Source organism: Scyliorhinus canicula, chromosome 7 (genome assembly GCF_902713615.1).
Source record: "Scyliorhinus canicula chromosome 7, sScyCan1.1, whole genome shotgun sequence".
Classification (NCBI taxonomy): domain Eukaryota; kingdom Metazoa; phylum Chordata; class Chondrichthyes; order Carcharhiniformes; family Scyliorhinidae; genus Scyliorhinus; species Scyliorhinus canicula.
The window spans coordinates 171390565-171414411 of NC_052152.1; the positions used below are offsets into that span (position 1 = coordinate 171390565).

General features: G+C 46.0%; 1 protein-coding gene across 1 annotated transcript in view; it reads right to left on the bottom strand.

Annotated features, from left to right (window-relative positions):
• The window catches only part of LOC119969537 (collagen alpha-1(XIV) chain-like), a 200277-nt gene that overhangs the window by 50143 nt on the left and 126287 nt on the right, over nucleotides 1–23847 (bottom strand). Inside the window, 6 exon segments of the mRNA XM_038803265.1 lie at nucleotides 2033–2171; nucleotides 2364–2402; nucleotides 7218–7382; nucleotides 9153–9293; nucleotides 23197–23320; nucleotides 23610–23749. Coding sequence (XP_038659193.1) covers nucleotides 2033–2171; nucleotides 2364–2402; nucleotides 7218–7382; nucleotides 9153–9293; nucleotides 23197–23320; nucleotides 23610–23749 — 748 coding nt within the window.

Sequence of the window (23847 nt, forward strand, 5' to 3'; positions counted from 1 at the left end):
GACTAGCTTAGTGATAGAAACTGGGCGGCATGGACAAGCTGGGCCAAAGGGCCTGTTTCCATGCTGTAAACATCTGTGACGCTTTGCGTCTATAAATAGTAAAGACTATTTCAAGATTATATCAATGTAGCGTGATAAAGCTTTGGCATTGATGGGTTGGACAAACACAATTCAGTCTGACAATAAGCATCTTAACATCTTCTAATCAATACCAACTCATGTAAAAGTCCATTGGAATTACTGATTGGAGTAGTAACTGGTGGTATTCACATATGACATTACATTATTTAACTCCAATTATTACAGTGTCAAATATGAGCTTTGGCCATGACAGTTTCATGAACAACTGGTATATGACGAGGAAACAAGGATTGCAGATTTTAAATTAGTATTACAAATCTTGGCAAATAAATGAATAGGATGGGAATAGAGGGATACAGACCCAGGAAGTGTAGAAGATTTTAGTTTAGACAGGCAGCATGGTCGGCACAGGCTTGGAGGGCCGAAGGGCCTGTTCCTGTGCTGTACGTTTCTTTGTTCTTTGTTCAAATGTGGTACATTTAGCTATTGTTGGATGTGACTGGAATGCTAGTTAACATTTGCATTAGTACAAACAATAGAGAAAAACTGCATACAAATTGAAATTACATTGAAATTGAAACAATGTATAGAAATAACTGGAAGCTATTTCCATCAATTATGGCATAAAAGTATCTATTCAAAGTCTCAGCTTTTGAAATGGGCTGAGTCTTTACATTATACAATTATCAACTTGCTAAATTTAATCTTGTTATTTTGAAATGTGTATTTATTTTCAAAGAAGTTTAAGATGTTATTTTAGGTGATTAAAAATGCTGAAGGAATTTTTTTTTTTTAAAGTATTCGATTAGTTTGCCAACAAACTGTTTTTCAAACTGGAGGCCTATGGGCAGCGGTGTGCCTCAGGGATCGGTGAACTGTTTGCTCACATATTTCTAATTATTAAATCTTTAATAATTAAATAGTATAACTATTTTCACAGGCAGTTTGTAATAAATGTTAACATACAATGTTTTACAGGGAGAATGATCTGTGAACAGGAAGTGTGCGCAACATGTGGGGTGGGATTCTCCGCTGGCGTGATTCTCCATTTTGACGGTGCCCGGGCTTTTCCGATGGCGTGGGGCTGCCTCAACGGGAAAACCCATTGATCGGCCAGCGTAACGGAGAATCCCGTTGGCGGGTTGGGCAGAAGAGTGGCGCGGCCGGGCGGAGAATCCAGCCCGTGATTTTTATAATAAATAGAAAAATATTTTCTATGGTTCTGCTCACAGCAAGTTCTGGTGCTACTCAGTGCAAGTCTGAGGATAATTTTTTATTCCACACAACACAATGTATTATTTGGCTCTTAAACTATATCAATTATAGGATGGCACGGTGGCATAGTGGTTAGCACTGTTGCTTCACAACACCGGGGACCCAGGTTCAATTCCCAGTTTGGGTCACTGTCTGTGCAGAGACTGCACGCTCTCCCTGTGTCTGTGTGGGTTTCCTCCGGGTGCTGCCCGAAAGACGTGCTTGTTTGGTGAATTGGGCATTCTGAATTCTCCTTCAGTGTATTCAAACAGGCACCGGAGTGTGGTGACTCGGGGATTTTCACAGTAACTTAATTTCACTGATAATGTAATCTACTTGTGACACTAATAAATATTATTATTATATCTGATATGAGTTAAATTCAATGGATAATTGCTAATGATATTATAAACCATAAGCATGGCTTTATTGTTGAGAAAATTGATTAAGAGCTTGCAGATATTGTGGCTTCAGCATTTTCTGTTCCATGGAAATTATATAAACTAAATTTTTTCAAAGGTGGACAATGGAAGGCCAACCAAGTGGGTATAAAGCAAACCTCAGCCAGGCGGTGACAAAGACATAAGTGAAGATTTCAATGGTAGGTGGACGGAGAAGGGAAGAAGGTGCTCAATGTTAAGAGGGGAGAGTGTGGTCTTTGAGATGGGAGAATATGATGTCAGAATCTCACACATACCTCGTAGTCTGTGTCAGCTGAGCATTTTCAAAAATGTCAAATGATGGTGAACTTGTAAAGATGTCAAAATCCATAGAAACTCCTTCAACTTCTGAATGCTCTTTGTCTACCAGGCCAAATGCCTCCATCATGTTAATTCCTATAAGAGGTGTGCCAAACAATAAATTTGATTTGAGTGTTAGTAACATACAAAAGCAGTTTGGGCACATAAAAAAATTGAGAAACCATCTACATTTTAGTTCACATTTTATCAATATTCGTTCCAGAACGTTAGAAATTTAACTTTTTGTAAAATTGTAACAGCTGAATTAAAACTACATTCACTTCATACCTGGTACAACGGTGCCTCTAATGTTTGTCAAGGGACAAGCTGAAAACAAGCAGTGAGAGGTCAATTAATCAAAAATGACTAAGCGATAGACATTTTGAAATTGTGCAACACATCCCTCAAAAATATCCGCAAATGCTTCACATTCAATTAAGTTCACTGACCTCTTATGTAGGCTAACCCAACAATTTTACAACGGCCAGACCATCAGTCAAATGAATGAGCAGTTCATATGCTTTTGATGATGCTTATTGTGGAAGCAGAAAATGGCCAGGATATCAAGAGAACTCTTCTTTGAAAAATGTCGTTGGATCTTTGGAAGTCAGCAGAAAAAGTTGACATTAGCACCCCCCGTTTGAAGAATGGTGCTGTCATGTGAGAGTACCTTTAAGAAATGGGTGTTTAAGAAAAGTACCTTTAAGAAATGTTTGGCTGCTCATGTTACTGCAGTGATGTCAGAGTGTGGGTGAGGCTGAGCTCTGGTTCTGCTTTTTAGTTTCAGTTTGTGAAAGCTTGCTGTTGATTTCTGCCATGAAGGACTATCTCTTAATCATTTGGTGAATTCAGAAGAAGTATAAATGTTTTCAGTTTTGAATGTAAACCCTGATGTGTTCCTGTTTGGAGGTTTGTTAAGTCTTTTGGATGGTAAAAGGACAACATACAGGTTATTTAGTGTGGTATTCTTTGGGGGATGTATTTGATTTACTGGTTGCTAAGATGTTCAATGTTTGCTTTAGAAAAGTTAACTTGAGTTCATAGAATAAACATTGTTTTCTTTTAAAAAACACTGGTCCATTTTCTGCTGTACCATACCTGTAAAGTGAGCCGTGTGCTCCCCATACCACAATCTATTAAAAGTTGTGGGTCAGGTGCACTCCATGATATACACTGGGGTTCTCTAAACCCTGGCCCATAACAGTGCCAACCACAATGCATCACTCTTTCAATACAGCACTGAAGTATCCACCTGTTAAAGTGCAGGATCAATAAGTTTGCGGATGTCACAAAGGTTGGCCGGGTGGTTAACAGTGAGTCTTCGGTTACAGGAAGATATAGATGGGATGATCAAATGGGCAGAAAAATGGCAGATGGAATTTGACAAGGAGGTATTCAATGAATGACCTGACACTGGAAAGTTTCAAGCAACAAGGGCATTGGTGTGATTCTCCATAGATCTCTGAAGGCAGAAGGGTAGGTTAATAGGGTGGTGAAAAAGGCATATGGAGCAACTGCCTTTATCAATCGAGGCATAGATTACAAAAGCAGGGAGGTCATGTTGGAGTTGTATAGAACTTTAGTGAGGCCACAGTTGGAGTACGCTGTGCAGTTCTGATTGCCACATTATATGAAGGATGTGATTGCACTGGATGGGGTGCAGAGGAAATTCACCAGGACGTTGCCTGGGATGGAACACAAGAGAGATTGGATAGGCTTGGGTGTTTGTTGCCGAAGCAGACAAGACTGCGGGGTGACCAGATTGAGATGTACACGTTTATGAGAGGCTTGGGCAGGGTGGAAAAGCACCAGCTGTTCCCCTTAGTTGAAGGGTCGGTTACAAGGGGACATAAGTTCAAGGTGAGGGGCAGAAGGTTAAGGGGGGATTTGAGGAAAAACATTTTTACTCAGAGGGTGGTGCCGGTCTGGAATGCACTGCTTGGGAGAGTGGTAGGGGTGGGTTGCTTCACATCCTTTAAAAAGTACCTGAATGAGCACTTGGTGCATCATAACATTAAAGACTATGGGTCAAGTGCTGGCAAATGGCAGGTCAGATGTCTTTCATGCATCAGTGCAGACTCGATGGGCCAAAGGGCCTCTTCTACATTATTATTCTGTGAAGTCCTGAAACTGAACCCACACTAATCGAATCAAAGGTGAAATATTACCAACTGATTCAATTATCATAAAACAACAATTTCGTTGGTCACTCTGATAATGACTTTGCATTTCACAGTGCAGTACCCAAGTGCTTTCGCTTCCTCTTTTCTAACAGCAGAAAATAGTTAGATTGTTGAAGTGACCGCATCTGTCAATCAGAAAAATAATTTTTATAAACACTGTGGTCAGGATCAGAGGCGGGCACTTCAGATGCATTCAAGCATAAAGCTAAAGATAAATAAACAATTCTTCTGGCAGCTGGGTTTAAACCATTAAGCCATCAGTCAAAGGGTAGTTAAAAGGTACTGCACTGTGAAATGGAATGAATGCTTAGCATTTCAACAGATCGCAGGGATTTCAAAGCTTTTCAAGTGTTGTGGGCTTTCCAGAAAGGTTCTGACAGCAGTTTTAAAAGCATAGGGTGGAAGTAGCAGATGTGAGAAAAGGGAAAATCTTCCTGGCTTGCATCTTTGACGAACTGTCTGGTTTGTTCATCAGCTGTCAGGCAGGGCATTTCAGAGCGAGGAGACCATTTCAATGTTTAAACAGGTCAGACAAGGATGATGATTTTGACCAGAGGGCTGCTTGAATCAACATGCCAAGAGTGATCTTCAGGTTGCCCAGGGTGGAAGGGACAGTTCAGACATGGGACCCCCATCCCAAGGAGAATCCTGGGGTCAACCCCATACCCACAGCCCGGGTCCACCCAAACCCCTGGACCCTAGGGGGACCCTCCCTCTAAAGCCTGGCAGTGACAGAGGGGCAAATGAGAATGGACTAACCCGTTTGACCCGCCTCAAGTACCATTGCGCTAGGCTTGGGTATTACTGCTAAGGTGTCAGTGGCATGGTGCCAGGGGGAAGTGCACCATTGGCAATGATAGGGGGCAAGATCTGAATGGGGTCAGGTCACCCTCATGCATGTGTGGTCATAGGGGTGACTCGTTATTCCTGTGGTGGAAGGGGAAGAATGTTCCTCCTCGGTGAGGGGTTGGACATGCTTCCTTTGTCAGTGGAGGTCAACATTTGTATTTTGGAGTGGGGGGCCTGTCTCTGGACGCTGGATGGGGGTGCCTGTTAAAATGGCCTTCCCATGCTGATCATTTTGAAGAATCTTTGAGATAAAGGTTTCGGTTAAAGTGTATAAATTAACTCGCCATGGAAATATTCAGCATATCAGTCAACCCCTCTTTTTAGCCACAACATACTATACTCACATTAGTAGCCAGTTTCAATTATTCACGCCAAAAATGGATGCTTACAGGTAAGTTATAATTGGGTGCAAGGGCTCAAGTAGGCAATACAAGCAGTGTTATGGAGTTGCACGGGAGTTTAAAACAGACTCATTCAAAGCAGAGCCCGAGTGATGAATAACAAGGATGTTGACCACCCACACCAATGCTAGTGGTTCACTTTTGTACTCGCTGTACAGTCAACCATGTTTTTCGCTTTTTCAAGACTTCAAAGGTCAATCAAAAAGACCAACATCTATGGCACTGATGAAAACAAAACTGTCAGCATTTTCCATTATTACTCCTTTGAAGGGGGTCGGTTTAGCTCACTTGGCTGGACAGCTACTGTGTGATGCAGAACAACAGCACGTGTTCAATCCCCGTACCAGCTGAGGTTATTGATGAAGGCGTGCCTCCTCAACCTTACCCCTCGCCTGAGGTGTGGTGATCCTCCGGTTAAGCCACCACCAGTCAGCTCTCCCGCTCAAAGGAAAAGCAGTCTATGGTCATCTGGGACTATGGTGACTTTACCTTACTTCCCTTTGTAAATAACACCAACTTCATAGAGTCCGTACATGCACAGTAAAACATGGGAATCCCAAAGTTGCTGTCAGTATTCTGCAGAGGTCCCCTCAGAATACAATCAATTGTGAACTATTGAACTGGCAAAATCTGCTACTGTTACACAATTAATCTCACTGTAAGCTGATTTAACAGTGTACTACGTTCAGAATTACTGCTAAAAAGTCGACACTGACCCTGAAAAACTAAGTTTGGATTAGTTCAATATCAAATTTCTTCATTACTTTAAAAAAATCCACATCTTAAGACAATAAATAATTTTTAAGTTTCCTTGAGATACCGCTTCTCGGCCTTTTGGCTAAAATGAGCGTGAGGTCAGGTGTAATGCTGGATCTGGTATGTATCTCTTGTGAGGACCATGAATTGGATTCAATTTTAATTGTTTTTTAGAGCAGGCAAGGAGCTGGATTAGGGGTTTGCCCCTGTCCATACTCTTGAGCTCTGGCTTTGTAATTCTGATAAAGTAATAAAAAAAATTCCTTGAGATGTTTTAGTTTTACCTGAATCACATGTGCATACTCCAAACGTTTTTTTCACTGTAAATAAAGTTTAACTTTAGAAGTAAACAGAATTAGTGGGTTTTACTTACTGGCTTGCTGTCTATGAGAATACTTTGATGTGATTGGCTGATTACCTTGTTTGGCGCCATCACTGCTGTTGAATGCCAGAAGATCCCCAGGTCTTGGCGATAGATTCAAAGGGACATCGGGAAAGGAGAAATCCATGCCAAAAAGCGATCTCTAGCTCATTGTGGCCAGCTTTCTTCGAGGTCAGTGGGGAGCATTGTTACATCGCCATGGATTGTCAAATCCAGCTCATGGTATAGGATTTAACATTCTCAGTTGCAAACCATCCCAAATTCAGATATAGACCGACTTCAGTGTGTTTAACTTGCAACTCACCGCTTCTGAATGGATAGAAGATTATCTAGACTACAAATTGATACTCTGATCCCTTCCACCTGGAACACTCAGTTGCAAAAATGATTCACATCAGAAAGAATAGACAGCGGTTAATCTGAATATGCCGATTAAGGCTGCAGTTAACCTTTAGTGGTTATGGTAATCATTATTACATAATCACAGTATTACTGAAGCTCAGGTTCATTAAACATTCCAAAGTTTCTCCACAGGCAGAGAATACACAGTTTGGGAAAGTCAAGCACTTACTTGTAGAGACAGTCTGACAAATGGATGAAATAAATTGGTTTCCAATTGTGCTTAAATCATTGAAATCATTGACATGCAAAACAGTTCTGCTGCTGGGTGTGTCTACAATATCCTCAATTCTTTCCTCATCAGCGTCATCCACACCAAGAACAAAGATGAAGAAGCCTGTGTGGAAACAATCGCTAAAACTTTACAATGATATAACTTGTTGGCAGAGAGGAATTGGTCGAAATCTTTCAGCCGTTCACGCCTGCAGGATCTTCTGACAATGCCCCGCCGCTCCCCCCAACAGTGAGGGATGCATTCATCAGGAGACCCCGTTACCCCGTTGACAATGGCGGGAGATAATCCTGCCGCAGGCGAATGGCAGGCCACCATTACACAGAACATTCCGCCCATTATATGGCATCCACTGTGATGCTGCCTATATTATCCTTGGTACAAATTACAGGACTTCTGACATTTAGCAAACGAGATATAAATACTGTTAATATCTTTCACACAAACTCTGGATATTCCTTTTTCGTCAATTTTGTTTCTAATCTAATAACTATCATTTGCCAGATATCGCACTTTTAATGGAGGGAAAATCATTTTAATGATCAAGTTGAAGAGAGCCAGTCATTAATCTGGAGGTCAAAGTGTACAAGCTGACAACAGCTGTTCTTCGAAGGCTGTCTGAAATTTACAAGTATCAATGATTACTTGGATTTGTTTACTTCAAGCATTTTTCTACTTGAACAGCAGCCTTCAAGAGACAAGCCAGGTTAGCAGCTAATTATCAAAACCACCATTCCAGACTACTTAAAAACTATGTCACAGGCACCCTCAGTACACTATGAGTTCATATTGGCTGAGCTAAGGGTAAATAATAAGGGGGAAATTCTCCAGCGGCACTGCGCCCATGACAAATCCTGCGATGTTGAGAGGCTTGAGGGAGAGGCCCGAAATGGGATTTGCGCTGGGCGGCAAAATTTTTCCGATGCTCCCGACCTGCTCTAGCAGGCATGGTATGGTTCACACCATCACTGGGCATGAACCAGATTAGCATATTCACATCTTTATTTAAATATCCAATTCTTTCGCCCGCCAGCACAATATGAAGCAGACGCGAATCATTACAGGTCTCCACAAACCAAGACCAGACGTGATGACCACGCCAATAGCCACCTGGGTGGTCAGGGATAGGCAGGGCACTGCCCCGACACCCTCTCTGTACCCAGGGTTCCAGGTTGGCACTCCCTGAAGGGGGTGGGGCATTTGGCAACCCCTATAGTGGGGCGTCATTTATCTGGGGAGGGGCGCTGGTACCAGCAATTGGGGGGGGGGGGGGGGGGGGGGGGTGCCTGATGCCAGCGATTGGGGAGGGGTGTCTTTGCCTATGAAGGGGTTGGGGGGAGGGGGGGGGGGGGAAGTGGGGAGGGTGGAGCGTTAGTCTGAGATCGGGGCGCCCTTTATCTCTGAAGAGCTGAACCTGCCGGCGCTCTCAGGTCTCGCACAGCTCATCAGGTTGTAGCTCACCACAGCCTTTAAAAACATTTCTAAGTGTGGGTGGATTGCGATATGGATTGCCTCAAACCCTGCAGCAGGTATCGCATCTCGTTTCCCTCCTGAGACCACACTTAGAAATATTTTGGGAGAATTGCGCCCTCAGTCTTCAATTGAATGTTAACCACAAGAAGGCATTTTTAAAATTTCATTATTTCACTGTCATGGTGGCTTTCTGCTGTCCCCTTCATTTTCTTCTGTTCTACATGAATACACGAACATTATGACATTACTACTGAAGTGTGGCTATTTTCTTTTGCAAATATACACCCGTAACAACTGTTTCAGGTCTTAATGTATCATGCAGTTCTGAAATTACTTTAAGTATTAACAATAATTTACTGAGTAATATTTCACATAATTGGAGGTAGTTGCCTAGTGAATCACCTTTCCGTGCCAACTGCTGCACAGTTTGCTGTATTTTACCAAGCATAGTCCCACGAGAGATTACGATCAAAATTTTGTGAACACCTCTTCGCATTGTTTCTTCTTTGGAAAACAGATTAGTCGATGTTATGCTATCCTTGGCTAGAAAACAAAATTGAACAGCTTGTGATCAAGAAGTCCTATATTAATAATGTATGATATAAAAAGGAAGCGCTGGAAAAATTCAGCAGGTCTGGCAACATCTGTGGAGAGAGAAACCGATTTAATCGAGTCTAAGATGTTTTACAGACGTAAAACATTAACTCTGGGCACGATCAAACCAAATTGGAACAGAGACACGTGATGAGCGTGTTTAGCAGTTGTTTCCCGGCACTCACAGTACCGAGATACACCTCGCTATCAATCGGGACTTTGTTTTAATTTGGGGCCTCTGCGGGAATACCTTGCCAAGGCTGCACGTGGTCCCATTTCCTGCAATGAGGAGCTTCAATTGTGCTAATTCCTCGACATGACACCAGAACTCCCCCCAAAGCCCCAACTCCCCTATAAGGGGGTCCTTGGGGCCCCCGCAACCCACCTCACATGCAGGGCATCCCCGGAACCAATCCCCACCATGGGAAAAATGCCAGCCTGGCACCTTGGCACTACCAGCCTGGCACCCTGGCACTTCCCCTGCCCAGAGAGCACTGCAAGCTGTCAGGGGCACTGCTAGGGTGCCAGACTGGTGGTGCCAAGGTGGCATTTTGCCTGTGCCGGTAATTGAGCCCAGAGGTGCCATATCCTTATGAGGTGGGTTGCGGGGGGTCTCGATGACCCCCTTTAGGTGAGTTGGGGCATTGGGGGGGTCCGGAGGCTACAGTGTGGGGTTTCGAGATCGGAGTGGCATTTAAAAATGGGACTAAGTGTAGCCTTGGCAGGGCCTTCTCAACTGCGCCCCTCGCCTGAGGTGTGGTGATCCTCATTTTAAACCACCACCAGTCAGCTCTTCTTCTCAAAGGGGCAAGCTGCTAATGATCATCCGGGACTGTGAACTTCACCTTAGCTTACATGTCATACATGCCCTGCTCAAATATCCTCAAATTAGATTGGACAATGAGGAAGGTATAAGAAATTCGGATAGATTACTGAGTTACCTTCTGGAGGAAAATCAGAGTGACCTGAAAGATCTATTACAATCACATAGATTAGATTTGTTTATTGTCACATGTACGGAAGTACAGTGGAAAGTATTTTTCTGCGAGCAGCTCACCAGATCATTAAGTACATGGGAAGAAAAGGGAAGAAAAGAAAATACATAATAGGGCAACACAAGGTATACAATGTAACTGCATAACACCGGCATCAGGTGAAGCACACAGGGGTGTAGTGTTAATGAGGTCAGTCCATAAGAAGGTCGTTTAGGAGTCTGGTAGCAGCGGGGAAAAGCTGTTTTTGAGTCTGTCTGTGTGTGTTCTCAGACTCTTGTATCTCCTGCCCGACGGAAGAAGTTGGAAGAGTGAGTAAGCCGGGTGGGAGGGGTCTTTGATTATGCTGCCCGCTTCGTTCCCCAGGCAGTGGGAGATGTAGATGGAGTCAATGGATGGGAGGCAGGTTTGTGTGATGGACTGGGCTGTGTTCACGACTCTCTGAAGTTTCTTGTGGTCTTGGGCCGAGCAGTTGCCATACCAAGCTGTGATCCAGCCAGATAGGATGTTTTCTATGGTGCATCTGTAAAAGTTGGTGAGAATTAATGTGGACATGCCGAATTTCCTTAGTTTCCTGAGGAAGTATAGGCGCTGTTGTGCTTCCTTAGTGGTAGCGTCGACAGATCTTTGGAGATGTGTACCCCATGGAATTTTAAACTGCTAATCATCTCCACCTCGGCCCCACTGATGCTGACAGGGGTGTGTGCAATACTTTGCTTCCTGAAGTCAATGACGATGAAATGAAATTAAAAGAAAATTGCTTATTGTCACAAGTAGGCTTCAAATGAAGTTACTGTGAAAAGCCCCTCGTCGCCACATTCTGGCGCCTGTTCAGGGAGGCTGGTACGGGAATTGAACCGTGCTGCTGTCCTGCCTTGGCCTGCTTTAAAAGCAGAGCCTCATCCATGAATCACAGGTGATCCAAAAAAGTAAAGAGAACCAGATTGTTGAGTTGAAGAAGATGGCTGAGCAGAATGTTAACTCATTAAAAAATGATCCTTTAAAAAAGCGTCATGGTGGCTCAGCGGTTAGCACTGCTGTTTCACAGCACCAGGGGCCCGGGTTCAATTCCGGCCTTGGGTGACTGTGCGGAGTTTGCACTTTCTCCCCATGTCTGCATGGGTTTCCTCCAGATGCTCCGGTTTCCTCCCACAGACCAAAGATGTGCAGATTAGCTGGATCGGCCATGCTTAATTGTCCCTTAGTGGCCAAAGATATGCAGGTTAAGTGGGGTTATGGGGTTACGGGGATAGGGCAGGGGAGTGAACCTAGGTAGGGTGCTCTTTCAGAGGATCAGTGCAGTCTCGATGGGCCAAATGGCCTCCTTCTGCACTCGATGGGTCTTAAAAAAAAAAATTCCATGATTGGGAGAGAAAGTTACACAATGTTGTAGCAGAACTGGAGCAAGAGAAATTTGAATTACAGCATCAACTAACTTTGCCACATTTCATTGAATTGATCATGGAGAAATGGCTACTCAGGTATGCAATACCCTCAAAACATGGGAAAAGGGTGGATCAACCGGAAAAAGGCTTCATTCCAGGCTGTTCTCAAGGATATGATGCATTTCTTCAGCACAAAATGATTCTCATATTATCTTCAATGCTAAAGAAGTACAGCATTCCCTTTGACAGGGGAAGAGATCGATTTTGTCGTGTTGGAGCCCAAATCAAGAGGAAAATCTGGATAAATTGACTTTTTGCGATTGAAAGAAGCAGGCGGAGATGATCCAAATGGAAAACCAACAACTTTGGAGAAGAAAATTACGGAAGACACCAGTACCTCTGTCTCCGGAGCTGTTTAGCACACTGGGCTAAATCGCTGGCTTTGAAAGCAGACCAAGGCAGGCCAGCAGCACGGTTCGATTCCCGTAACAGCCTCCCCGAACAGGCGCCGGAATGTGGCGACTAGGGGCTTTTCACAGTAACTTCATTGAAGCCTACTCGTGACAATAAGCGATTTTCATTTACATTTTCATTTCCAATTTGACCAAAAGTAAGTCTGAAGAATGAAGCCATCTTTTCATATTGCTGGTTCATTTTGTTTTAAGGGCGTGACGGATGTGAGAAATTTTCATAATTTAACGCTTGTATTTAGTGTTTTTGCTATGATTACAAAGGGAGAGAATGATTGATTTTTGCAGGGGCAATGTAACCTTTTGTAACAAGACGCAGGAATTCCATTTAAACATTAATTTGCAGATAGGAACATCCTGCACAGTATTTCCGGCTGTTCTGTTCTGTCATGCAGTATGTCGAATATCGAGGCCAGGTGGTGTTGTAGCGGCAATATCACTGGGCCAGGGGTGAGAACAATGCTACTATGGTAATGAGTGGAATATAAAACCAAACAATTTTGAAATAATTATATAACCTCTGGAGTCGAAAGTTAGTCTCAGAGATAGTGACCATGAAACTACCATCTTAAAAGGAGATATTACAGATAAATAGGAGGTATGCGGAGACCCCAGAGGGTTTTAAGGGAACGGCGGAGTTCGGCTTGTTAACCACAGGGAGGTCAGTGGAGCAGCTGAGAAAGGCGAGGGGGCGTTCTATGAGTATGGAGAGAAGGCTTAGAAAGAGGGAGGCAGCCAGGGAGATAGGGAAAGTAAATGACGGAGATGGGAACCTGGTTGGAGATTCAGCAGGGGTGAATAAGGCGTTTAGGGATTTCTACAGCAGGCTGTATAGGTCGGAATCCCCAACGGGGCCGGAGGGGGATGAGGCACTGGGGACCCCGATCGGATTGGAAGAGATAGTGGAGGGTCTGAAGGCCATGCAGTCGGGTAAAGCCCTGGGGCCGGACAGGTACCCAGTGGAGTTTTATAAAAAGGTCTCTGGGATATTGGGGCCGGTGTTGATGAGGATGTTCAATGAGGCAAGGGAAAGAGGGGTGCTGCACCCCATGATGTTACAGGCCATGATTTCGCTGATTCTGAAGCGGGACAAGAACCTGGAGCTGTGTGGGTCCTACAGGCCGATATCCCTGTTGAATGTGGATGCCAAATGGCTGGCCAAAATTTTGTCCTCCAGGATTGAGGATTGTGTTCCAGTGTTCTTGAGGAAGACCAGACGGGGTTTGTTAAGGGTAGGCAGTTGGTGCCCAATGTAAGAAGGTTGTTAAACATGATCATGATGCCCCTGGAAGGTAGGGAGGTGGAGGTAGTGATCGCAATGGATGTTGAAAGGGCTTTTGATCGGGTAGGATGGGATTATCTGTGGGAGGTACTGGGAAGGTTCGGATTTTGGCGGTGCTTTATTGACTGGGTCAGGTTGTTGCATCAGGCTCCTCTGGCAAGCGTACGGACGAACAGGCCAACATCGGACTATTTTAGACTGCACCAGGGGACGAGACAGGGATGCCCCCTCTCCCACTGTTGTTCGCGCTAGCTATAGAGCCGTTGACAATTGCTCTGAGAGTCTCAAGGGGCTGGTCCGGGCAGGGGGTGGAGCACAGAGTCTCTCTATGCAGCCGATCTGCTTCTGTATGTATCGGACCCAACATAGGGGATGGAAGAAATCATGAGGATTCTAGGGGAATTTGGCTAGTTTTCGGGGTAGAAGCTAAATATGGGGAAAAGTGAGATGTTTGCGGCCCAGACGAGGGGACAGGAGAGGCGATTTGGGGAGCTGCCGTTTAGATTAGTAGGGGGAAGCTTTAGGTACCTAGGCATTCAAGTGGCGCGGGAATGGGACCGGCTGCATAAATTAAATCTGGCCCGACTAGTAGACCAAATGAAGGACGATTTTCGGAGGTGGGACACGCTTCCATTGTCACTGGCTGGGAGGGTGCAGATGGTGAAGATGATGGTCCTTCCGAGATTCCTGTTCGTGTTTCAATGTCCCCCCATCTTTATTCCGCGGTCCTTTTTTAAACGGGTCAACAAAGTGATCACTGGCTTTGTTTGGACAGGCAAGACCCCGCGGGTAAGGAAGGTAATGCTTGAGCGGAGCCGGGGAGAGGGCGGGCTGGCACTGCCAAATTTTAGTAATTATTACTGGGCGGCGAATATAGCCATGATCAGGAAGTGGGTGGTGGGGGACGGGTTGGCATGGGAGTGTATGGAGGCGGCATCATGCAAAGGCACCAGTTTGGAGGCATTGGTAACTGCGTCTCTGCCGTTCCCGTCGGCACGGTACTCCACCAGCCCGTGGTGGTGGCAGCCCTGAGAGTCTGGGGGCAATGGAGGAGACATGTGGGAGCAGAGGGAGCATCGGTCTGGTCCCCAATCTGTAATAATCACCGGTTTGCCCCGGGAAGTATGGATGGGGGTTCCGGGTATGGCAGAGAGCAGGGATTGAGAGGATGGGGGATATGTTTATAGAGGGGAGCTTCCCGAGTATGAGGCATTGGAGGAGAGGTTTGTGTTGGTGAGGGGAAACTAATTCAGGTATCTGCAGGTGCAGGACTTCCTATGTAAACAGGTGTGAACCTTCCTGCTCCTACCGCTAAGGGGAATTCAGGACAGGGTAGTTTCCAGAGGGTGGGTAGGAGAAGGGAGCATCTCGGACATCTACAAGGAACTTATGGGGTCAGAGAAAACACAGACCGAGGAGCTGAAGCGCAAGTGGGAGGAGGAGCTGGGAGGAGAGATAGAGGATAGTCTATGGACGGACGCGTTGAGTAGAGTCAACGTGTCCGCAACATATGCCAGGCTCAGCCTGATACAATTTAAGGTCATTCATCGGGCTCACATGACAGTGACCCGGATGAGCAGATTCTTTGCGGTGGAAGACAGGTGTGCAAAATGTGCAGGAGGACCAGCGAACCATGTCCACATGTTCTGGACATGCCCGAAACTTAGGTGATTTTGGCAGGGGTTTGCAGATGTCATGTCCACGGTGTTAAAAACAAATGAGGCACTGAGTCCAGAGGTGGCGATTTTCGGGCTGTTGGAAGACCTGGGAGTCCAAGAGGAGAAAGAGGCAGACATTCTGGCCTTTGCTTCCCTGGTAGCCCGGAGACGGATACTATTAGCTTGGAGGGACTCAAAGCACCGAAGTCGGAGACCTGGCTATTGGACATGGATAGCTTTCTGTGTTTGGAGAAAATCACGTTCGCCTGGAGAGGGTCACTGTTAGGGTTCGCCCAGAGGCGGCAACCATTCGTCGACTTCTTCGTGGAATATTAATCGACAGCAGAAGGGGGGGGGGGGGGGGTTAGTTTAGCTTAGAGTAGGAGGTTAATAAAGATGGGAGCTGTAAGGGAGGGAGACGGCTGTAAGGGAGGGAGACGGCTGTAAGGGAGGGAGACGGCTGTAAGGGAGGGAGACGGCTGTAAGGGAGGGAGACGGCTGTAAGGGAGGGAGACGGCTGTAAGAGAGGGAGACGGCTTTTGCACTATGTTTATAGTTTCATGTACATTGTTTATTTTGTTGTTGTTCTAATACCAAACATACCTCAATAAAATGTTTATTAAAAAAAAACTACCAATCTTAAAAACGAATGTCCTTTAGGGAAAGAAATTTGCCATCCTTACCAAAGTCTAGCCTAACAAACCATTCAGTTGGGCTAGGCAAGGCAAACAAATTAACACTCATGAAATAATGTTTTTGAATGACATTCGGGGTTAAGTATATGAAAGGCAGGATTATTTCTCAACATCTTCTCTTCTTTTCTGATTGAACAGGCCTGACATTGCCAGTTTATTCAGAGAATCCTATTGATAAAGAAAGCTGGGACAGGGGAGGGAATCTCGTGAACCTCCTGGGAGTAGGAAATGGGGTGAGTGAAATGTCAGCTAACTGACAATAGGATGAAAGTTGGGAAGTAATTTTGTGGCATATTTTGCCCAATGTATCCCGATGACACCACTATGGTATCTGCATGTCATTCATACTCAGTAAAATGCATGGTCACCAGATTAAATTGTACCTTTGCGATTAAGTTGGCAGCAAATGGGAAAGACGTGCCTTCAGTTTCACAACTGGTTAAAGGTAGCACGCAGCAGGAAAGCTGGGCATCCTGGTGGATGAGGAATAGGAGCAGCCTATATTGGGAACTTTGTTGGATCAGGGTGAGGAGGCTAAGTCAATGCATTAAGCTCAGGCACGGTTTTCCATGGCACAGCTGTCTGAGAGAGTGTGGTAACAGCTCCAGTGATCCAAGTGTGGCAGCTGGAGGGGAGGGAGGTGTGGGAAGAGGGTAGGTGGGGGCTGGGGGGGGTTTGTGTGGTGGTAGAGGTGTGGGAACTCAGCAGCTCCAGTTCAAAATCCTCCTCTTAGACTGACAGAATGCTGCTGCTGGCTTGCAGGAACCGGATGCCAATCTGGGTGCCATTTAAATTGGTCGTCAGACCTTCGACCGTATGAGGTGATGGCAGGGCTGGAGACTTCCTGCTCGTGCCCTCTGCGCAATTGGTCGGCCATCTCGACTGTGCCTACCTAATTGGCTGGCCACTGCGTGAATGCGTGTAGCCAGTTGTTGCGTTTCCAAGCGGAAGTCCCTTTCACTTCTGGTTGTGCCGTCTGGACACTCAATGCTGCAACAGGATTCGACCAACATATCCAATGGCATCACAATGGCATTTCTTTGTCTGATTAACCACATTGTTTGAAGCTTCATCAGGAATACTTCAGTGTCAGTATTTTATATTTTTCAAGCAGAATAGATAAAAAGTTATGCAAAATGACCGACATGCAGCAGAACATGACTGGGAACACAGGCCCAGTTCCACCACACATATTTACAAAGCCCGGAGAGAGAGTAAGCTGGCAGTGGAATGACCGAGCTGAGGATCCTGACTCCATTTGAGGAGAGTGCCACAGAGCTCTCAGAGAATGAGCAGTCGTAGGCCTACACTGAGAACAAGGTTGGCCTGTGGGAGAAACGTGAGTAATCACTGCTCCTTCATCCAGATGATCAGTCGAAACGGAGTGCTTCATTGTTCAAACCCTTGGCTAGGCCATGCACTAAAACCATGTCCCTTGCCTTGCAAGAAGATTAGCCGAAGTGCCTGGCACGTCAACCAGCTGTGACCCAATGCCCACCCTCAAAAGCACCTCGGAGGAGGGCACAGATGAAGCGTCACAGATATCACACGCACTCTCCACCATTACAGAGACAGACAGTTTCTGGGTGAACTTAGCAGGCAAGCTTCTGGGTCACTATCTGGTGAGCACCACACAGCTTCTAATGAACACCAGGTGGGGGCAGGAACATCCCAGGGATCAGACATTCGGAGGTCTGATGGATGCCAGGACACAGATGTGCCCCAGCCAGGTGCCATGCCACGAGACACGTTTGTCTCACAGCTGCTGGAGACACATAAGGCATAGCTGGGAATACCAGTGGGCATTGTCAGCAACATTCCTGTGACTACAAGGCCGGATGGAGGAGTCCCAAAGCCTTCTTTTGCAGGAGATGTTGCCAGCAATGTGTGGCACCCAAGCCAACACTGCAGGGGTGACGGCTGCTGTAAAAAGTCTAGGACAAGACGTCAGATACATGACTGCTGAACTCCGAGGCATACCTCAGTGCCTGAGGATCATGGCTGAGGGGTTCAACACCATGGTCCTGACAATGGTGGGCCTCCAGGACTGGCAGTGCCAGATGATGTTCAGGCTTCTGGAATTCATCCCAGCTGCCCCTCCATGACCCATGCTAAAAATTGATCCTTAGTGTCCAAAGATGTGCAGGTTAGGTGGGGTTATGGCATTATGGGGATAGGATGAGGGAGTGGACCTCAGTAGGATGCTCTTTCAGAGGGCCGATGCAGACTCTATGGATCAAATGGCCTCCTTCTGCACTGTAAGGATTTTGTGAGATTTCAAGAGAACACCAGTGCAGCACAAGAGTAGGCTGGGGCCTTCCAGGTCCCAGTCCTCCAGAGGATGCCTGCCAAGGGCAACTCAAGCAACAGAGCATGGAAGGCAGCAAGCTGCCTCCACTTCTTAAGTGCACCCTGGAAATATACCGAGATTCAGTGGGAGGGTTTGCAGGTCTAAAGAATTATAGGGGCACAGTAGCATGGATGAAGTTATGTGCATATAGCTGGGGGTCTTTAGCAAATGTCATAAATGCATATGTTACCGTAATAAAAACTCTTGTTCTTCACATCTCACTATCATTAACCCTCCTCCCTGTGGGATAGTGCTTTACCCCATCTGGACACAGATCTTCACACTGGCCTTGAAAGTTAGGAAAACTGTTAGGCCCACTCAAAGTGAAAGGACTCAGGCATTAACCAATGAGCCCGAGACACTCGCCCCTAATCCCTCTATAGTGGTATGTGACAAAGAGATCTAGGGCTGAAACTCACAAGCACGAATGGGGAGGCAGCATGCTGACAATAGAAAGACAGGAGTCACACATCAGCAATAGATGAGGCGCATCAAAGAGCTTTCATCACCCTCTGCCATTTTCTGATCAGCAGGCACAAGCGCTACCAGGCCCAGCACCAAGATGATTAAGGTTTACCATGACTCTCCTTCCTGGTCACAGAGGGGTTAGCAAGGTCTTGGAGTGGGGGGGGAGGGCTTCTCGAGCTGCCGGACAATGTGGTGTTCCTATAGTATGAGGTGGGAAGTGATGAGGGCAGCCTTGGCCCTCCTTCCCATGCGAACCCTCACCCCGCCTGTCCTCCACCTTCCTGCTCCTCTCAGGACTTTTCCCACTCTTTTCTGGTCTCCTCATCCAAGGTGACAATTCACTCCTCCAGTTCTTCATCAGTAAGATGGTTACCCCTCTGCTGAGCAAACTTATGTCAGGCCGAGCAGAACACCACAACGTGGGAGATCTTGTGGGGACAGTACTGTCGGGTCTCACTGGGCCTATCAAGGTAGCAGAAGGGCACCTTGAGGAGTCCAATGCGTTGCTCAATCACAGACTGGGTGGCACTGTGAGCCTCGCTGTGGAGTGCCTTTGCTTCGGTCTCAGTCTGCCACACTGACGTTATCAGCCAAGAGCTCAATGGGTATCCTTTGTCCCCAACAAGCCATCCCTGTGTTAAACATACTCCAAGCTGTGGTATGAAGAGACAAAAGTCCTGTTCCCTTTTCACCAACACACCTTTATTTCTCCCAACAGACTCTGCACAAGACTCTACACATCACCTGATCCAGAGGCCACCTGAAGCCCCTTTACATATCAGTGTCAATCATTGAACACTTAACATAAATGAGACAATCATTGAACACTTAACATAAATGAGACAACTAATTGCAATGTCTCTTAACCCATTACTTAACACCCTGCAGCCTTGGTTCACCCTTGAATATTCCAGAGATTTGCAATTGCCCAAGGATGTAGCTATCATGCACGTTCCCTGGAAATGTGCACACACATGCATGAACCTCACCTAGTTGTCACAAACCAGCTGAGCATTAAGGGAGGGAACCCCTTCCTGTGAATGAATGGGACTCCCTGATAAGTGCAATCAATTATCGCCTGCACCTGTGTCAGACCAGTTATCGTGGTAAATCCCACAGCCTTCCCGTCCTGCTGGGCCTGGTCCAGATCAAAATGGATGAAGTCCGAGGCCTTCCCATAGAGTGCATCATGGATGTATTTATGGGCGGATGTCTGCGAAATGTCACACAGGTGACCCGTGGAGCACTAAAATGAAGTTGAGGGCTGCCATAACTGTCACGGCCTCCACATGGCGCTAAATTGGACAGAATGTGGCCGAGACACCGCACTGTCTCCCTGCTGAGGTGGAGTCTCCTGTGGTAAATGTTGTCTGAAGCTCCATGAAGGGTACATGGGTCTTGTATACCCTCGATAACCTTCTTCGCCTTTGTGCGCTCTGTTCAGCTGCTGCTGCCCCGGCCCTTGAGCCTGCCCTGGTCTCCTGGCACTGGGTGTTCCCTGTGTGCTTCTGTTTGTTGCTGCTGGGGTGTGTGCTCCTCCAGCGCTGTAATTAGCAGAATTGCCAGCTCCACTGACTCTATATCATTCTTGATCAGTAAGCTGCGAGGGGTGAGAGTGAGAGAGAGAGAGAGAGAGCGAGAGAATGAGAGAGTGTCAGGTTGGTGTCACAGCCACTTGACTTCAGTACTTCCCCTGGCCCATTGTCCTCCCAGTCGTAGAAGCAGCCAGTCCTACATCTTTTCCGGCGGCTACCCCACATTCACAACTCAGATAGCCTTCCATCTCCACTGCTTGACCGGCCCGGTCTATGCCATCGCTCCATTCAGAGTCACCTTTGGCCTCCTGTCTGCTGGTCCCCTCCCTTAGTCTCCACATCACTGGGGGTTTTGACAGGAGGTAGCAATGGTCACCCATCTCTCATGTGCAGGGTCAACTGGACGGTTCTGTCCATCTTGAGGGCGAATGGATCCTCAAAGGTCGGTGGTGTCGGCACTTACGTAGACACAGTCCCTCTCACAAACCAGCTGAGTATTAAAGGAGGGAACCCTTTCCTGTTAATGAATGGGACTCCCTGATAAGTGCAATCAATTATCGCCCAAGCTTTTGGAACCACAAATCCAGATCACGTTGCTTAAAAGAAAACTTATTTTATTATTCATAATAATATTTACAACATAAGTCAGATTCCAGCCAGATCTGTCTAGTCGGTATCGACCCTGGCCGACTTCATATTGAACTGAACCCCCAGTGGTTCCCCGCCCCCTTATCTTGTATTCTGTGAGGCTCGCTGGGAGACTGATTCGGGCAACCCAGTAAGCCTCGTTCGGGTTATAACACAAGCGTTTATCCTTAAACCATGAGTTACCACCCCTCACCTTGACTTTGAGAATGTGGGCACCTGACATTTTTAAGGGTTAACTCATGGAGGCCAATTAATTTGACAAGCCTGAGTCAAAGGAATGTTAAGGGACACAAATACTTTCTGCATCGGGGATAGGCAAGACTAATAGGCATCCTCCTTAGTTAGGCTCCATCATCCTGAGATCTCATTGCTGTTAACCTTTTACACTAAGACTCCATTCATTTTTAACAATTGTCCCCCCATCCCCTTTCTCTGGTGCTGGGCAATGGGCTCCGACCCCTTGGACTCCCTGGACCAATGTGGAGAGGGATGCTCACCTCCTTCTTCCCCTTCGTACCGTTTTCCGTTTTTAAAAAACATTAGTCATTCGCACTGTGTGATGTTACAACAGGTGGGTGGAAAGATTCAACAAGGGCTGAAGGTGCGACGTTAACCTCGCAAAATATGGTAAAATACATTTAAATCGAGGTAGTTCTGGTTCCCGCACTCCCTGGACATGTACTTGATCATGTTATCGAGGAGGGCCCAGGAAGATTACAATCAGAAATCTCGTCGGTGCAATTCCTGGGCACGATTCAGCAACTTGACTGTAGTTAAAGTCCGTTGAACAGCATATGTAGCGGGGTTGTACTCGTTGGCTGTAGCACCAAGAAGCATCCCATTATCCAACAGCATTTTGCCTCGGATGTTTCTCCCCGCGCTGAGAGGGATTTCCTGCTGGCGAGCTTATCCCGCCAGCAGGAAATGTTCCTCGTAGATCGGGGTGCCATTTTGCCCCAATTTTCCCACCCCCAGTTCAGGCCACACACCCCTCCACCCCGGTTTTTAACGCCCCCCCCTCACCTCCCGAATGTCAGGCAGGCCTCCGGGAGCCCCCCTCATGCTCTGTCCATTCTGTACCTGACCAGGCCTGCCTGGACCCAACCCCTGGCAATGTCAACCTGGCACCTGAACACCATGACAAGGTCTCCCAGGTGTGGCTGTTGACTCCTGGATGGGGCCTGTTGAATCTGGCATTGGGTATACAAAGGAGCAATTATGCTCATTTAAATATTCAGACCTGGATCTTGCCCAGCGAGGGCGAGATCCAGATTGTACTGGGTGGAGCGAGGCGGGTGATTTGCGCGAGGTTTTGTGCCTGGCACGGAGTCAGATTTGGAGCTCACGCCTATTTCACCTGGATCTGCGCTGGCCGCATGGGATCGCTGTATCGCTCCCCATCTTTGGCATCTCGAGATATTTTGCAGCCATGACAGGATTGGTGCCCGTGGCTAATGGGCCCGCTAAATCTCGCCCGTTGCCTCATAAGGTCATTGATACCAAGTTGAATGATGTGTTTGCATGTGACAGTGATATTCATTTGAAAAGTAAAGGTATTAAGAGATGATGCAGGAAGAAGGGAAAATAAAATAATTTTCTAAAAGCAAAGTGTTAGATGTTAGATTCCAAAGCTGCTGAAGGTGTCTCCCTCACATACATATTTTACACTGTCCATATGGCTGCATTGCAATGAAACCAAACCCTGCATAAGTTATGACCAACATGACTCCATTGAGTATTCATTCTGGATATAATATTAATTCTTAATTTAGATGTACTTTATGTTTGGGGTGAATAATGGAACATGTAAGGAATATAGAGGCAGTTGGACCATTAAAATTAATCCATCCAATGGAAGCAGATTCGATGGGCGGGATTCTCTAATAATGGGGCGATGGTCCCTCGCCGGCATGAAAACCGACGGCAACAACTCCGGCGTCAACGGCCCCCGACCAGTGTGGCGGCGATCCCGCGGGCGCCCGAGAAACGGCGCCGGAGAATGGGGAAGCCATCGTCGGGGAGCCGGGCGGGGATTCTCCTACCCGGCGAATAGGCTGGAGGATCCCAGCCTATGTCATTAGATTTTTAAAAGGCATAAATTTTAAGGCTATGGGTAAAGAGCATGGTAATGATTGGGTTGTGTCTTCAAAGAGCCAACACTAGCACAATGGGCTGGATAGTGTCCTTTGCTATATTCTTCTGTGATTCAAAGATTCTGAATATGAAATAAAAGTCTCAATATTTACTGATTCCAGAAGATTGACTTTCAAAGAAAATTTCATAAATGAATGTTTCAACACAAAACAGTAATTCAGACAATTCTAAGTCATGGGCTTGCCTGCCTTTTAATCTGTCTGCTGAGCCTATACCTGTATTTGAGTCTGCTCCTCTGTAAGGTATGTCATATATTGCTCCCAGTAACTTCTCTTTACTTTGAAAGGAACCAAAGTGAATTTCATTCCTCATGTGACCACCAAACTGATTCACTGATACCTGTGGAAAATAAATCAGTGTATTTGAAAAACAAATCTCTATTGATCATTTTCAGTACAGAAAAAAATGACAATGTGATTTCGATAAACAATTATTCATGCAAATAAGCCATTTCATTGTTTTGCTTAAAAAAAGAAAAGTACAATTCCCTGTTTCATAATTAGCCATCGAAAGAGTTTTTATGTAAGACCTTTACACAGAAAAAGGGGTCATGGTTTTGGAAAAGCTTATGAGCCGGAACAAGAAAAATATAACAGAACAAATCATAAAATTTTGGACCCAGAATTACCTGTATTCCTCCAGGACCAATTTTGTTAAAAACATTAACGCTATCATACAGAAAGGCAATCAGCGTCTTGAAGTTCATTCCTCCTACAAACCTGGATCCATCGATTATGAACTTTAAGTCTGCTGCGATATCATGGCAAGCTAATGAAGAAAAGAAGAATGATTATTTTCTGCCACAGATGACTAAACAAAGCTGCAAAACAACTTAGAAAAACCTCGAACAGGGCAAGTTAATAGAA